The following is a 17,434-nucleotide window of genomic DNA, read 5'->3' as shown; positions in this document are numbered from 1 at the left end:
CGAGGTTCTGATTGCTTTCTGTTGCAGGCTTAGGGGGGGGCACAAAAACACTTTCTGGAATAGTTAGATTTTTTTGTTATGTCGTTTACCCTATGGGTCACTTTATTTGGCTGTATCAACGTTTTGGGGAGATTGTCCCCCATCGCCCGGGTGCGGTGTAATTATGTAGTAGACACATAGTGTGAGGACCCTGCCGAACAGGCAGCCATCATGGTGGTGTGACGTATCGGGCATGGATGGACAGATCTAACCCGTGTATATGCGTCTTCCGCACAGCGGACCGCGTAGGACGCACACAGCAGCGCTCCCTCCTGGTACACAAGCCACACCCAGACCACTACTGGTTTCAGGTCTCAGTTTATGTGCCCGGCCCCTTAGCAGTTAAATAAAAGTCTCATAAATAGTAAAAACTTCAGATGTAAGAAGAAAGCCATTATATAAAAGCACAGAAGCTGCAGCAGCAGGGGGTCTTTTCCTCAGGGTGGATGACCAGGTGCAGGGCCTCAACAATTTTGAGAATCAGTCATAAAAAAAGAGAAAAATAAAACACCCCTTTAAATAGTGTGAGAAGTGAGACTTCTGCAAGGTGAAGGTTCTGACACATGGGGGCAGCGCTGAGGATAAGGGAAAAATAAATACATTGTCAGCTGAGGCGGTGAGGGGTGGTCTCTCCTCTCCCCTCAGGCAGCAGTTGGCACATGACGAGGTCACGTAGGCAGCAATCGCTTTTCAGATTTGGTCCAGGTTTACTCATCGCAGAATCGAGAAGATCAGAAAAGTCCTGGGGGTGCGTCTAGGCCAGAAATATGATGTGTTAAATAGGGTGGAGGTCTCCTCAGCGGCAGGTAATACAGATGAGGAGCTGACCCCGCTTGTAACATTCACCAGGGTCCTGGCACAGCTCGGTGGGCTCCAGGCCCCCACTAAGTCCAATAATATAAAGTCCCCGATGCTCAGGCAGCGGCTCCCATCACTGTAAGAGAAGAAGGAGTAAGAGCCCCCCGGTTGCAGCTGTCTCCATCACAACCAGCTACTTACAAAACAGATCTCTGTCTCTATGTGACTGACGTCCAGCACGGACTCCTCGTCCTCCTCACCGTCGGCCGGTGTGTGACAGGCTGCTGCGCTGCTGCAAGGAGGAAAGCTCATCACTACCGATCATACACAAGCCTCTCACCCACCCCTCCAGGACTCGGTGGACACCCCACTCCTTCAGGACACCCCACTCCTTGCCATCCCTCCAGGACTCGGGGGGGAAACCCTACTCCTTCCCACCCCTCCAGGACTTGGGGGACACCCCACTCCTTGCCATCCCTTCAGGACTCGGGGGGACACCCCACTTCTTGTCAACCCTCCAGGACTCAGGGGACACCCCGATTTCCCCCCCTCGCCTCCAGAACTCGGGGGGCACCCTGCAGCTCCTTCCCTCCAAGACTCGGGGGGCGCCCTGCAGCTCCTTCCCTCCAAGACTCGGGGGGCACCCTGCAGCTCCTTCCCTCCAAGACTCGGAAAAGCCCTGCAGCTCCTTCCCTCCAAGACTCGGGGGAAGCCCTGCAGCACCTCTCCAGCACTGGGAGGGGTCACCAACCTCCCCTCCATTACTTGGAGAACATCCCGCTCCCACCCAGGACTTGGGAGAAGCCCTGCATCTCCTTCCCCACACCTCTCCAGGACTTGGGGGGCTCCCTGCTCCACCACCCACCTCACCTCTCTCTAGTGTGTGCCTCATTTTCTGTAGTCTCCGCTTTGTGAACTTCTACACCAATCGCCCTAGAAGAGAGAAATCCTGAGTGCTAAATCGCTACACGAACCCTGAGCCAGCTGCTGAAGCATGAAACTGTGTGCCAGCGAGTGTAACCCCGCGCAGGCTGCTGAAGCATGTACCTGTGTACCAGTGAGTGTAACCCCGCGCAGGCTGCTGAAGCATGTACCCGTGTGCCAGCGAGTGTAATCCCACGCAGGCTGCTGAAGCATGTACCCGTGTGCCAGCGAGTGTAATACCGCGCAGGCTGCTGAAGCATGTACCCATGTGCCAGCGAGTGTAACCCTGCACAGGCTGCTGAAGCACGTACCTGTGTGCCAGCGAGTTTAACCCCACGCCAGCTGCTGTAGCACCTACAGTGGGTGTGGAAAGTATTCAGACCCCTTTAACTTTTTCACTCTTTGTTTCATTGCAGCCATTTGATAAATTCAAAAAAGTTAATTTTTTTCTCATTACTGTACGTACACTCTGCACCCAATCTTGATTGGAAAAAAACAAAAGTGTAGCAATTTTTGCAAATTTATTAAAAAAGAAAAACTGAACTATCACATGGTCATAAGTATTCAGACGCTCCTCTTTGAGATGGTTCTACTCCTTCGTTAGAGTCCAGCTGTGTTTAATTAAACTGATAGGACTTGATTTGTAAAAGGCACACACTTGTCTATATAAGACCTCACAGCTCACAGTGCATGTCAGAACAAATGAGAATCATGACGTCAAAGGAACTGGCCAAGGAGCTCAGATACAGAATTGTGGCAAGGCACAGATCTGGCCAAGGGTACAACAGAATTTCTGCATTACTCAAGGTTCCTAAGAGCGCAATGGCCTCCATAATCCTTAAATGGAAGAAGTTTGGGACCACCAGAAGTCTTCCTAGATCTGGCCGTGCAGCCAAACTGAGCAATCGTGGGAGAAGAGCCTTGGCGAGAAAGGTAAAGTAGAACCCCAAGATCACTGTGGCTGAGCTCCAGAGATGCAGGAGGGAGATGGGAGAGAGTTCTACAAGAGTCAACTATCACTGCAGCCCTCCACCATCCGGGCCTTTATGGCAGAGTGGCCCGACTGAAGCCTCTCCTCAGAGCAAGACATATGAAAGCCAGCATAGAGTTTGCTAAAAAAAACTAAAAAAAAAAAACTCATGAAGGACTCACAGACTATGAGAAATAAGATTCTCTGGTCTGATGAGACGAAGCTAGACCTTTTTGGTGATAATTCTAAGCTGTATGTGTGGAGAAAATCAGGCACTGCTCATCACCTGCCCAATACAATCCCAACAGTGAAACATGGTGGTGGCAGCATCATGCTATGGGGGTGTTTTTCAGCTGCAGGGACAGGACTACTGGTTGTCATTGAAGGAAACATGAATGCGGCCAACTACAGAGATATCCTGCATGAAAACCTCTTCCAGAGTGCTCTGGACCTTAGACTTGGCAGAAGGTTCACCTTCCAACAACACAATGACCCGAAGAACACAGCTAAAACAACAAAGGAGTGGCTTCAGAACGACTCTGTGACCATTCTGTAGAGCATCTCTGTAGAGACCTGAAAATTACTTTCCACCAACGTTCACCATCCAACCTGACGGAACTGGAGAAAATCTGCAAGGAAAAAGGATCCCCAAATCCAGGTGTGAAAAACTTGTGGCATCATTCTCAAGAAGACTCATGGCTGCACTAGCTCAAAAGGGTGCTTCTACTCAATACTGAGCAACGGGTCTGAATACTTACAGTTGTGGCTAAAAGTATTGAAACCCCTGCAATTATGTCAGATAATACTCAGTTTCTTCCTGAAAATGATTGCAAACACAAATTCTTTGGCATTATTATCATTTAACTTGTCTGAAATAAAAAAAACACAAAAGAGAATGAAGCAAAAAGCTAAACATTGATCATTTCACACAAAACTCCAGAAATGGGCCAGACAAAAGTATTGACACCCTCAGCCTAATACTTGTTTGCACAACCTTTAGCCAAAATAATTGCGACCAACAGCTTCCGGTAACCATCAATGAGTTTCTTACAATGCTCTGCTGGAATTTTAGACCATTCTTCTTTGGCAAACTGCTCCAGGTCCCTGATATTTGAAGGGTGCCTTCTCCAAACTGCCATTTTTAGATCTCTCCACAGGTGTTCTATGGGATTCAGGTCTGGACTCATTGCTGGCCACCTTAGAAGTCTCCAGTGGTTTCTCTCAAACCATTTTCTAGTGCTTTTTGAAGTGTGTTTTGGGTCATTGTCCTGCTGGAATACCCATGACATCTGAGGGAGACCCAGCTTTCTCACACTAGGCCCTACATTATGCTGCAAAATTTGTGGGTAGTCTTCAGACTTCATAATGCCATGCACACGGTCAAGCAGTCCAGTGCCAGAGGCAGCAAAGCAACCCCAAAACATCAGGGAACCTCCGCCATGTTTGACTGTAGGGACCGTGTTCTTTTCTTTCAATGCCTCTTTTTTTCTCCTGTAAACTCTATGTTGATGCCTTTGCCCAAAAAGCTCTACTTTTGTCTCATCTGAACAGAGAACATTCTTCCAAAATGTTTTAGGCTTTTTTATGTCTCGGGGTAAGAAGTGGGGTCTTCCTGGGTCTCCTACCATACGGGTCCCTTTTCATTCAGACGCCGACGGATAGTACGGGTGGACACTGTTGTACCTTAGACTGCAGGGTAGCCTGAACTTGTTTGGATGTTAGTCGAGGTTGTTTATCCAACATCCGCACAATCTTGCGTTTAAATCTCTTGTCAATTTTTCTTTTCCGTCCACATCTAGGGAGGTTAGCCACAGTGCCATGGGCTTTAAACTTCTTGATGACGCTGCGCACGGTAGACACAGGAACATTCAGGTCTTTGGAGATGGACTTGTAGCCTTGAGATTGCTCATGCTTCCTCACAATTTGGTTTCTCAAGTCCTCAGACAGTTTTTTGGTCTTCTTTCTTTTCTCCATGCTCAATGTGGAACACACAAGGACACAGGACAGAGGTTGAGTCAACTTTAATCCATGTCAACTGGCTGCAAGTGTGATTTAGTTATTGCCAACACCTGTTAGATGCCACAGGTAAGTTACAGGTGCTGTTAATTACACAAATTAGAGAAGCATCACATGATTTTTCGAACAGTGCCAATACTTTTGTCCACCCCCTTTTTATGTTTGGTGTGGTATTATATCCAATTTGGCTTTAGGACAATTCTTTTTGTGTCTTTTCATTTAAGACAAATTAAATGAAGATAATAATAACAAAGAATTTGTTTTTGCAATCATTTTCAGGAAGAAACTGAGTATTATCTGACAGAATTGCAGGGGTGTCAATACTTTTGGCCACAACTGTATGACCATGTGATATTTCAGTTTTTCTTTTTTATTACATTTTGCAAAAATTTCTACATTTCTGTTTTTTTCAGTCAAGATGGGGTGCCATTCAGTTTACCAAATGAATGCAAGGAAACAGAGTGAAAAATTTAAAGGGGTCTGAATACTTTCCATACCCACTGTACCTGTGTATCAGCGAGTGTAACCCTCATAGGCTGCTGGGGCACGTAACTGTGTGCCAGCGAGTGTAACCCCACGCAGGCTGCTGATGCACATACCTGTCTGCCAGTGAGCATAACCCTGCGCCGGCTGCTGGATCATGTACCTGTGTGCCAGAGAGCGTAACCCTGCGCCAGCTGCTGAAGCACTTACCTGTGTAATGTAACCTCGCACCTGTGTGCGGGCGAGTGTAACCCAGGGCAGCCTGAACGAGCACGTGTACCTGTATGCCGGCGAGTGTAAGCCCACGCAGGCTGCTGGAGAATGCACCTGTGTGCTGGCGAGTGTAACCATGCGCAGCCTGCTGGAGCACGTACCTGTGTGCCGGCGAGTGTAACCCTGTGATGGCTGCTGAAGCACTTACCTGTGTGCCGGCGTGTGTAACCCCGCACCTGTGTGCGGGCGAGTGTAACCCCGTGCAGGCTGAACGAGCACGTGTACCTGTGTGCCGGCAAGTGTAACCCCGCGTAGGCTGATGGAGCACACACCTGTGTGCCAGCGAGTGTAACCCCACACAAACAGGCTGATGGAGCACACACCTGTGTGTCGGCGAATGTAACCCCGTACCTGTGTACTGCCGAATGTAACCATGCGCAGCCTGCTGGAGCACGTACCTGTGTGCCGGCGAGTGTAACCCAGCGCTGCCTAGAGACGATGTGGATAGAGTGGTGGCCAGAGAGTCGCTGGCAGCTTCATCCATCACAGGAGTGCAAGGGAGCACGTCTGGCCGTCCAAAGGGACCTGCCATGATGGAGACGGGTCAGACAGGAGGATGGGGATGACGCCAGCTGCAGCAAGGATACTCACCCTGATCAGCCTCGGAACTCAGGTACGGCTTGTTCTCTTCTGTCAGCTGGAGCTGTGTGGGCACGAAGGGCTGGGTGGCTCTGCGGGTGATGCCCGGCATGATCCGGCTCTTCTTAGAAGGAGAGTTTTTTACTGTGAAGAGGAAATATGGTCAGCGACAGGGCGCGGGACAGCCCGGAGCGGGGGACAGAACGCGGGGCAGAGCTCAGGACAGCACGGAGCGGGGGACAGGACAGGGCTGAGGTCAGCGGAGGCAGGGAGCGAGCTAAGGACTGTGTAGAGCAGGGGATAGGGATCAGGTCAGCGGGGGTAGGGATACAGCTCAGGACAGTGCACATGGGGACAAAGGTCAGGACAGTGCGGAGAAGTCACAGCTTGGCCCTGTATGGAGGGTACACTGGGGGAGAGGATTCTCTGCGGTCACAGCACAGAAAACGCGGTTACGTACGTGGGATTTTCTTGAACACGGTGTTACACATGAAACGCTGGAAACGTTCAGCGTAGAAGCCGGGTCTGTGAACTGAAACCGTGTCCTAAATAGAAAGTGACCGTTACCCCCATAAGATCAGTGAACGGAACCGCACACCAGATGAACAAGCACTACTCACGCCATCGTGGACCAACGCCTTCCAGGAATGCTCCAGTTTCTTCATGAACCTGAAGAAGCAAAATGAGACAGAGTGGGGGCGGCGCCGAGACAGAGTGGGGGCGGCGCCGAGACAGAGTGGGGGCGGCGCCGAGACAGAGTGGGGGCGGCGCCGAGACAGAACGGGGGCGGCGCCGAGACAGAACGAGGGCGGCGCCGAGACAGAACGAGGGCGGCGCCGAGACAGAACGAGGGCGGCGCCGAGACAGAACGAGGGCGGCGCCGAGACAGAACGAGGGCGGCGCCGAGACAGAACGAGGGCGGCGCCGAGACAGAACGAGGGCGGCGCCGAGACAGAACGAGGGCGGCGCCGAGACAGAACGAGGGCGGCGCCGAGACAGAACGAGGGCGGCGCCGAGACAGAACGAGGGCGGCGCCGAGACAGAACGAGGGCGGCGCCGAGACAGAACGAGGGCGGCGCCGAGACAGAACGAGGGCGGCGCCGAGACAGAACGAGGGCGGCGCCGAGACAGAACGAGGGCGGCGCCGAGACAGAACGAGGGCGGCGCCGAGACAGAACGAGGGCGGCGCCGAGACAGAACGAGGGCGGCGCCGAGACAGAACGAGGGCGGCGCCGAGACAGAACGAGGGCGGCGCCGAGACAGAACGAGGGCGGCGCCGAGACAGAACGAGGGCGGCGCCGAGACAGAACGAGGGCGGCGCCGAGACAGAACGAGGGCGGCGCCGAGACAGAACGAGGGCGGCGCCGAGACAGAACGAGGGCGGCGCCGAGACAGAACGAGGGCGGCGCCGAGACAGAACGAGGGCGGCGCCGAGACAGAACGAGGGCGGCGCCGAGACAGAACGAGGGCGGCGCCGAGACAGAACGAGGGCGGCGCCGAGACAGAACGAGGGCGGCGCCGAGACAGAACGAGGGCGGCGCCGAGACAGAACGAGGGCGGCGCCGAGACAGAACGAGGGCGGCGCCGAGACAGAACGAGGGCGGCGCCGAGACAGAACGAGGGCGGCGCCGAGACAGAACGAGGGCGGCGCCGAGACAGAACGAGGGCGGCGCCGAGACAGAACGAGGGCGGCGCCGAGACAGAACGAGGGCGGCGCCGAGACAGAACGAGGGCGGCGCCGAGACAGAACGAGGGCGGCGCCGAGACAGAACGAGGGCGGCGCCGAGACAGAACGAGGGCGGCGCCGAGACAGAACGAGGGCGGCGCCGAGACAGAACGAGGGCGGCGCCGAGACAGAACGAGGGCGGCGCCGAGACAGAACGAGGGCGGCGCCGAGACAGAACGAGGGCGGCGCCGAGACAGAACGAGGGCGGCGCCGAGACAGAACGAGGGCGGCGCCGAGACAGAACGAGGGCGGCGCCGAGACAGAACGAGGGCGGCGCCGAGACAGAACGAGGGCGGCGCCGAGACAGAACGAGGGCGGCGCCGAGACAGAACGAGGGCGGCGCCGAGACAGAACGAGGGCGGCGCCGAGACAGAACGAGGGCGGCGCCGAGACAGGACAGAACGAGCGCGGAGCAGGCAGGACAGAACGAGCGCGGAGCAGGGGAGGAGGCAGGACAGAACGAGCGCGGAGCAGGGGAGGAGGCAGGACAGAACGAGCGCGGAGCAGGAGGGGGAGGCAGGACAGAAAGAGAGCAGAGCAGGGGGGGGGGAGGCAGGACAGAAAGAGCGCGGAGCAGGGGGGGAGGCAGGACAGAAAGAGCGCGGAGCAGGGGAGGGGAGGCAGGACAGAAAGAGCGCGGAGCAGGGGGGGGAGGCAGGACAGAAAGAGCGCGGAGCAGGGGGGGAGGCGGGACAGAAAGAGCGCGGAGCAGGGGGGGAGGCGGGACAGAGAGTGCGCAGGAGGGGGGGGGGAGGCAGGACAGAAAGAGTGAGGAGGAGGGGGGAGGCAGGACAGAATGAGTGCGGAGCAGGGGGGAGACAGGACAGAATGAGTTCAGAGCAGGGGGGAGACAGGACAGAATGAGTTCAGAGGCAGGACAAAATGAGCGCGGAGCAGGGGGGAGGCAGGACAGAATGAGCGTGGATTGAGGGGGAGGCAAGACAGAATGAGAGCGGTGTGAGGGGGAGACAGAACAGAATGAGTAAAGGGGGGGTGCGGGGGAGTACAGAATGAGTGCAGAGCAGGGAGGCCAGCTGGGGCAGGGCAGAGAGGACAGACTGACCTGTAGGCCTGCAGGATGTCGATGATCCCGATGTACAGCAGCAGACGCTCTCCTCGGGTATTACGAGAAGGAATACCGCCCATCCTGCAGGCACAGACATTAATGAAGGCAGCGCCCTCCACTGGGGAGACAGTGAGGCACAGGGTAATACTTACTGATCGTCTGTCTCTATGGGACCCCCCCGCCGGGCCTCCCCTTGGATGGACTCCATTGCGGTGGAATAAAGCGCCTTCTGTGTGGCCGGCTTGCGTGTATCGGCCTGCGGGTGCCTGTCCATAACAGTGTTCTCCTTCTGCGCATGGTCCATGTTGTGGACACCCACGAGTAAGCTGTAATCCATGATCTTAAAGCTCTGAAGAACCTGGAGCGGAATCACAAGAATGCCTGGAAATAAGACCGCAGCATGCCCACGTCACCCCTCCACCAGCGGGCTAAGCAGCAAGCCCACTGCCACAACATACAATACTGGAGATGTATACAGCGTGGCCTGACACACTCAACGACTGAGGTGTCAAACTGCATTCCTCGAGGGCCGCCAACAGGTCATGTTTTCAGGATTTCCTTAGCATTCCACAAGGTGCTGGAATCATTCTGTGCAGGTGATTAAATTATCACCTGTGCAATACAAGGAAATCCTGAAAACATGACCTGTTGGCGGCCCTCGAGGAATGCAATTTGACACCTCTGCTCAACGACACCTCAGTGCATCCACAAACAAGCAGAACTCTAGCCCTGGCAGCCCCTCACCAGACAGTCCCTCTGGATGGTCTTGCACAGGGCGCTGTACATGTCGGGGTCCAGGAAGAGTCCGTCTGGCACGTCCTGCATGAAGTCCAGGTCCTTGTAGGTGGGGAAGCTCTTGTCCCGTTCTTTGGGGGACGCACGCCTCTTATACGTGGACCCTTTCAGGTCGTACTTCAGGTGCATCTTCACCAAGCGCGGGAGCAGATTGTTCATCACCACGATGCGGATGTTCTTCCCCCCGGCCTGGACGCAGTACAGTCCATAGAACTTGGGCAGCAGTGTGCGAGGGTTCTGGTTCAGGTTCTGGAGAAATTGGAGGGGAGAATCAGCAGTGATGGCGGGGGAACGCGTCCCCCCAGCCCACCCTCTCCTCTCCTTACCATGTAATACCCGGGCAGCAGCTTCTGCAGGAACTCTGCCTCCTTGTGCTGGACGGTCTTGATGATGAACTCGTCGTCTCCAGACACGTAGAAGATGGACCCGCTGGCTCCAGAGTTGCTCAGCTCAATGAGGGGCTCATTACAGAGTGAATACTGTGGAAAGAGACGTCCTGCTAAGTATGGAGGCTCACATCACTCAGGACCCCCAGGCTCCACACTGATCACCGACAGGACCGCTACTCACCAGATAATCATCTGGCCGAATGCCGAAAAGCTCCCGAAAGTAACGGAAAGCCACCGGTGCGTAAGTCTTAAAGCGGAAGTCATTGTAGTGATGGGCAGGCGTCAGGTTACTGCCCTCGCTGTAAGAGAAGGGTGGGTGAACGCAGGGGAGATCATGTGACCACATCCCACCCTAATGCTGTCACAACTGGGATGACTGCAGGAGCTTACCCTGGGAAGAAGATGCTCTCCACCACATAGAAGTCCTGCATCAGGACATCTCTCTCGGGCTTGGTACTCAGGCTGCCCACAGTGTGGGTGATGCCCAGCTGGATGGCACCTTTCAGAGCAGATGATGTGGTCTGTGGAAAGGAGAAGGGTCAGATAACTCCTCCGCTCGGAGAAAGGGGTCTTCGTGATCCTCACCACCCACCTTCTTATAAGTCGTCTCCCCTGTGGAGTCCACACCTCTGTGACCGATCTTCTTCATGGTGGGCACACCAGCCTGAGCCGAGGGGCCGGGTAACTTGGAAAGAAACACACAGATCAGAGCGATTATTACAAAGGTCAGTGTGATGACCAGTCACCCAACGGCACCGACTGCAGCTCTGCTATCTACAGTGGCCATCACTCACCCCCACACTGCCCTCAGACTGCGTGCTCCTCTTCATGGTGGGCGCTCCTGGAAAAAGAACTGCAATTACAATTTGCCTATTAATCATATAAACACAATTCGCGTTCATGTTTCGGCCGAAAATTATGATAATGAATCACAACAGAAGTCAGGGGTGACAAGCAATCACAGGGTTACCCCTCATTTCTAGGGCAAAAAGTGTTAATAGATAGAAAGCAGTGATCTTTTGTCCGGCGCCTGGTCTACCTGCTGGTCTACCTGCTTCCGGGTCTCAGGGCTGTCCCCCGCCTCCGGTCTCTCTAACTCCAGCAACCGGAGGCAGTGATCTCCCACTATCAATGGATTGTGTATAAAGGGGTCTACAAAGCACAGCAGCAGGACAACCCCCATCTTTCTCGGCTCTGCATATCTTACACACTCAGGGATAACTGACAGGACAGATCAGCATCAGTCAGACATGTAGGGGGTCCAGCCAGGATCTCTAGATGTTAGATGGGTGAGAAAAGGCAGCGGCACTCCGGTTGTGTGAATAATCCCCACGCTGTCCCCTAGTGGGGCACAGGACAAGACGCATGCAGCACTCAGCATGCACCCGATACCTCTGCCGGGGAGAAGAGCGCCCAAGCCGCAGCACAGACTGCACCGAACTTGTGGAAAGAAGGAGGAAAACCATCAGCAGAGCCCCGGTGTCGGCACTTACTACTCTCCCCATTTGTCATCTTACCTGCTCATCACCTGTAATACAGGAACTCAGCCCACGGGAGACCTCCACATAGCAGTACCCCAGAATATTGGTGGAAGGGACGTATACAAAGCTTCCCCAAAATATAAGGTGTGAGGCAGGATTGTCTCTGATGCTCCACACACGAGGCGTGGGGCGCAGGGCTTCGGCAGGACCTGATCTACAGGGACAGGTGATGCGTCGCTCACATTCCGCACAAGTGACGCGGGAGTTGGTGATGTCACCACTGTCACGGGGAACACGAGCCTCCAGCAGACAGAGCAGTGCTGCCAGACGAGGCAGGAATGTGGAGCATGCGGCAGCAGGGCAACTGACAGCCAGTGTGTACAGCATTAACCAGGGCATCAGGAGCCTGCAGCAGCAGAGCCATGTGGGCCACCAGAACACCCCGCCCCCAGGGCTCCTCGGCCCCAGATGGTGGCCCCCAAGCCCAAGATGTTGGCCCCCCACCCCAGATAGTGGCCCCTGCTAGCGCACCTTGGCCCCCGTGTCAGGGATCCATAGAACGTCCACATGACAGTCCCCAACCACTGCTGTACATAGAAGGCGGCCATTCTATGTCTGCCCAGTGCAGGATCAGCTGCTGGTGCCTGATAGGTGGATGGCAGCAGATGATGTGCCTGATGGGTCCCAAAGTCAGTGATTGGGCTACCTTCCTCTAAGGTTGTGCTGGGAACTGTAGTTATCCTGAGATGACAAATCTGGGCGGTTCTCTGACTGTCAAGTACTGAACCAGTCCAGCTAAGGATGAGTTGGGAAATTCCAGGTGATGAGGCAGAGATAATTACACAGGGAGCAAAACAAGCTGAGAAATGCTGCTATGGTCGCCATGTACCCCGGCACCCCCACACCCAGACCTGCACCGTCATACCGCCATGTATCCTCCCCAGGCCTGCACTGTCATACCGCCATGTATCCTCCCCAGGGCTGCGCTGTCATACCGCCATGTATCCTCCCCAGGGCTGCGCCATCATATCGCCATGAATCCTCCCCAGGGCTGCGCCGTCATACCGCCATGTATCCTCCCCAGGGCTGCGCAGTCATACCGCCATGTATCCTCCCCAAGGCTGCGCCGTCATACCGCCATGTATCCTCCCCAGGGCTGCACCATCATATCGCCATGTATCCTCCCCAGGGCTGCGGCGCCATACCGCCATGTATCCTCCCCCAGGGCTGCGCCATCATACCGTCATGTATCCTCCCCAGGGCTGCGCCGTCATACCGCCATGTATCCTCCCCAGGCCTGCACTGTCATACCGCCATGTATCCTCCCAGGGGCTGCGCCGTCATACCGCCATGTATCCTCCCCAGGGCTGCGCCGTCATACCGCCATGTATCCTCCCCAGGGCTGCGCCGTCATACCACCATGTATCCTCCCCAGGGCTGTGCTGACCATATCGCCATGTATCCCTCCCGGAGGGTTGCACTGTCCATAACACATGTCGCCATATACCCCCCCCCCCACCACCACCACCACCGAGAGATGAGCAGTCCATACCGCTATGTACCCTGCCCCATCCCACCATCCAGGCCATATACCCTGGTACCCATCCCACAACACCCCGAAAGCAGCAACCTTCCAACCCATGTAACCCCCCAACTGCCGCACCATCCATGCCATGTACCACCGCCCCCGAACGGCCGCGTCGTCCACTCCATGTACCACCGCCACCCCCAATGACCGCACCGCCCACGTATGTACCACCGCCCCAACGACTGCGCCATGCACGAATTGCACAACTGCCACCTCCAAAGGCCGCACCATCCACGCCATGTACCACCGTCCCAAAAGCCGCTCCGTCCACGCCATGTACCACCGTCCCAAAAGCCGCTCCGTCCACGCCATGCATCACCGCCAAGGGCTGCGCTGTCCACGCCATGTACCACTGCCCTTGACGGCTGCACTGTCCACGCCATTTACCACCGCCCCCCTGATGGCCACACCGTCAACGCCATGCACCACCACCACCCCCAACGGCCGCACTGTCCAAGCCATGTACCACTGCCACCCCCAACGGCCGTGCCATCCACGCCATGTACCACCACCCAGCCATCTGCTGCGCCAACCACACCATGTACCACTAGCCCCCCAACGGCAGCGTCGTCCACACCATGTACCACCCCCCCAACAGTCGACGCCATGTACCTCCGACCTACCCAAGGGCCACGTCGTCCACGCCATGCACTTCCGCCCCTAGACCATGTCATCTACCCTGCCCCCAAACACCATTGTACCCCGCCCCCTCAGACCACACCCCGTCCACACCATGTACCCCCGCCCCCTCAGACCACACACCGTCCACACCATGTACCCCCGTCCCCTCAGACCACACACCGTCCACACCATGCACCCCCGCCCCCTCAGACTACACCATATACCCCCCACCCCCTCAGACCACAAACCGTCCACACCATGTACCCCCGCCTCCTCAGACCACACACCGTCTACACCATGTACTCCCACCCCCCCAGACCACACACCGTCCACACCATGTACCCCCGCCCCCCAGACCACACACCGTCCACACCATGTACTTCCCGCCTACCACAGGGTCGCACCATCCACGCCATGTACCTCCGGCCTACTCATGGGCTGCGCCGTCCATGCCATGTACCCCCAGCCCCACAAGGGCCGTGCCGTCCATGCCATGTACCCCCATCCCCCCTCAAGGGCCACGCAATGTATTCCGGCCACCGCCAACGACCGTGCCATCCACGCCATGTACCACTAGACCCCCCTGACGGCCACGCCAACCACACGCCATGTACTACTGCCCCCCCAACGGCTTCACCATCCACGCCATGTAGCCCTGACCCCAAGGGCCACACCGTCGATGTCATGTACCCCCAGCCCAAGACCACGCCATGTACCCCGGCAACCTCTAAGGGCCGCGTCGTCCATGTCTTGTACACCAGCCACCCCCAAAGGCCACACCGTCCTCCGCATGTACCCCCAGCCACCCTCCCTCCAAGGGCCACGCCATGTACCCCCAGCACCCCCAAGGGCCGCATCATCCACACTATGTACCCCAACGGCTGCCTGCGCCGTCCACGCCAAGTACCTCTGACCTACCCAAAGGCTACGCCGTCCACGCCATGCAACCCTGACACCACTTCAATGGCCACAACATATAGCCCCAGCCCCAACTGCCACACTGTCCACGCAATGTACCACCGCCCCTCCAACGGCTCCGCCATCCACGCCATGTAACTCTGACCTACCCAAAGGATAAGCCGTCACCGCCAGATACTCCTGCCCCCCAGACCACGTCATGTACCCCTGCCCCCAGACCACACACCGTCCACAACGTACCCCTGCCCCCAGACCACACACCGTCCACACAATGTACCCCTGCCCCCAGACCACACACCGTCCACACAATGTACCCCTGCCCCCAGACCACACACCGTCCACACAATGTACCCCTGCCCCCAGACCACACACCGTCCACACAATGTACCCCTGCCCCCAGACCACACACCGTCCACACAATGTACCCCTGCCCCCAGACCACACACCGTCCACACAATGTACCCCTGCCCCCAGACCACACACCGTCCACACAATGTACCCCTGCCCCCAGACCACACACCGTCCACACAATGTACCCCTGCCCCCAGACCACACACCGTCCACACAATGTACCCCTGCCCCCAGACCACACACCGTCCACACAATGTACCCCTGCCCCCAGACCACACACCGTCCACACAATGTACCCCTGCCCCCAGACCACACACCGTCCACACAATGTACCCCTGCCCCCAGACCACACACCGTCCACACAATGTACCCCTGCCCCCAGACCACACACCGTCCACACAATGTACCCCTGCCCCCAGACCACACACCGTCCACACAATGTACCCCTGCCCCCAGACCAAACACCATCCACACAATGTACCCCTGCCCCCAGACCACTATACCCCCGACGGCCGTGCCAACCACACCTTGTACCACCGCCCCCCCAACGGCTGTGCCGTTCACGGCATGTACCTCTGACCTACCCAAAAGCTACACCGTCCAGGGCATGTACCCCTGACACCCCCTCAAGCGCAACAACATGTAGCCCACACCATGTCCTTTTACCCCTGGTCGCCCCCTCCCCAAGATCACGCTGTCCACACCATGTACCCCTGACACCCGCTCAAGAGCAACAACATGTAGCCCCAGCCCCCCAAAGGCCACACCGTCCACGCCATGTACCCCCGGCCCCCAAGACCCCCGGCCCCCCAACTGCAAGGGCCACGCCATCCACCACCGGCCCCCCCGAGGGCTCATCCATCCAGGCCGACGCATACCCCAGCCTCCTCAAGGGCCGCCCCTCGTCCACAGATTAGCCCTTACCTGGGCTTGAGCCCCCGAGGGGCTCAGCGGCGGCGGCCATGTCAGTGGTACAGCTTCGCACTCAGGGGCCCATACACTGAACGATCTCCGAGTCGGGGCCCTTGGGTCCCCTCCAATGTCCTCAGTACACGCTCTCAGCACACACCTCAGGGGCCACAGCTGGACCCCGTCCACCTAAGAGGGACCCCAGCTGGGGAGGAGCCTCCGGATGAGATCCAGGCCTGGGATACAGGACGAATTCCTGGGCCCTGTATAACGGCGCCCTGCTCCCGGCAGCCGACGGCAGCTCAAACCGGGGACGCAGAAGGAGCATCCAGGTATATACTCAACAAACAATTCGCTCGATCGCGGACTCCAGTGACTACGCATGCGCAAAGCGCATTCACACTGAGTCGGAGTCTGGGTGACGAACGCGGTGACGTGCCACGCCCCCCGTGACGTAATGATTACACAAGTTATCCGGAAACAGCGCGTGGCCACACTCTCACTAAAGTAAACCCCACAACTCTATGACAGCGGTGAGAGAGGGTACTGTCTGCAAGTGTCCCCCACTCATAGTGTCCGTATACTGCCCCCCCACTAATAATACTGGTTTTAAACCACCCCCCACTAATGGTGTCCGTATACCGCCCCCCCACTAAAAGTGTTCGTATACCGCCCTTCACTAATAATGTCCATATACCGCCCCCCACTAATTGTGTCTGTATACTGCCCCCCCCACTAATAGAGCTTGTACAAACTAATAGTGTTCGTTTACCGCCCCCACTAATTGTGTCCATATAGCACCCACCACTAATAGTGTCCGTATACCGCCCCCCTTATAGTGTCTATATACCGCCCACCACTAATTGTGTCCGTATACCGACCCCCCACTAATTATGCCAGTATACCGCCCCACATTAATTGTGTCCGTATACCGCCCCCCCCACTAATAGTGTTCGTATACCACCCACCACTAATAGTGTCCGAATACCGCCCCCACTAATAGTGCACTTATACCGCCCCCCTTATAGTGTCCATATACTGCCCACCACTAATTGTGTCCGTATACCGACCCCCCACTAATAATACTGTCTTTAAACCGCCCCCCACTAATTGTGCCAGTATACTGCCCCACATTAATTGTGTCCGTATACCTCCCCCCACTAATAGTGTCCTTATACCGCCCCCCTACTAATAGTGTCCGTATACCGCCCCCCACTAATAGTGTCCCTATACCGCCCCCACTAAAAGTGTTCGTATACCGCCCCCACTAATAGTGTCCATATACCACCCCCACTAATTGTGTCTGTATACCACCCATGCACTAATAGTGCCCTTATACCTCCCCCAACAAATAGTGTCCTTATACCGCCCCCCACTAAAGGCCCCGTCACACACAGCGACGCTGCAGCGATACAGACAACGATGCTGATCGCTGCAGCGTCGCTGTGTGGTCGCTGGGGAGCTGTCACACAGACAGCTCTCTCCAGCGACCAACGATCAGGGGCACG

The 17,434-nt window shown here is 56.4% G+C and overlaps 1 protein-coding gene across 4 annotated transcripts; it reads right to left on the bottom strand.

Moving 5' to 3' along the window:
* Positions 1-341: 341 nt before the first annotated feature.
* On the bottom strand, positions 342-16,468 carry PIP5K1A (phosphatidylinositol-4-phosphate 5-kinase type 1 alpha). Of its 4 annotated transcripts, none has more exons than XM_077255676.1 (16): positions 16,087-16,468; positions 10,853-10,899; positions 10,651-10,743; positions 10,449-10,579; positions 10,240-10,357; positions 9,996-10,148; positions 9,619-9,918; positions 9,027-9,232; positions 8,872-8,955; positions 6,703-6,751; positions 6,543-6,627; positions 6,095-6,226; positions 5,902-6,028; positions 1,708-1,770; positions 1,039-1,129; positions 342-973 (listed from the first exon to the last, which is right to left on the bottom strand). In XM_077255676.1, the coding sequence occupies exons 2-16, from the start codon at positions 10,886-10,888 to the stop codon at positions 971-973; spliced, it is 1,671 nt and encodes a 556-aa protein (XP_077111791.1). In that variant the 5' UTR covers positions 10,889-10,899; positions 16,087-16,468; the 3' UTR covers positions 342-970. The 4 variants fall into 4 exon arrangements, with proteins under 4 accessions (XP_077111791.1, XP_077111773.1, XP_077111782.1 ...); XM_077255658.1 differs by having other exon boundaries at positions 15,942-16,404; XM_077255667.1 differs by having other exon boundaries at positions 1,039-1,126; positions 15,942-16,358.
* Positions 16,469-17,434: the final 966 nt, after the last annotated feature.

The sequence above is a fragment of the Ranitomeya variabilis genome, chromosome 1, assembly GCF_051348905.1.
Source record: "Ranitomeya variabilis isolate aRanVar5 chromosome 1, aRanVar5.hap1, whole genome shotgun sequence".
NCBI classification, from domain to species: Eukaryota; Metazoa; Chordata; class Amphibia; order Anura; family Dendrobatidae; genus Ranitomeya; species Ranitomeya variabilis.
This window is presented reverse-complemented; position numbering and strand designations above follow the sequence as displayed.

What these genes read in the sequence shown, in the direction of transcription:
- PIP5K1A (XM_077255650.1), bottom strand. Translation starts at nt 15,981, where the DNA reads ATGGCCGCCGCCGCTGAGCCCCTCGGGGGCTCAAGCCCAG. An exon ending in CCTCGGGGGCTCAAGCCCAG is followed by an intron (nt 10,900 to 15,941) that starts GTAAGGGCTAAT and finishes TTCTTTTTCCAG; the next exon opens with GAGCGCCCACCATGAAGAGG. An exon ending in CCATCCAGAGGGACTGTCTG is followed by an intron (nt 9,233 to 9,618) that starts GTGAGGGGCTGC and finishes ATTCCGCTCCAG; the next exon opens with GTTCTTCAGAGCTTTAAGAT.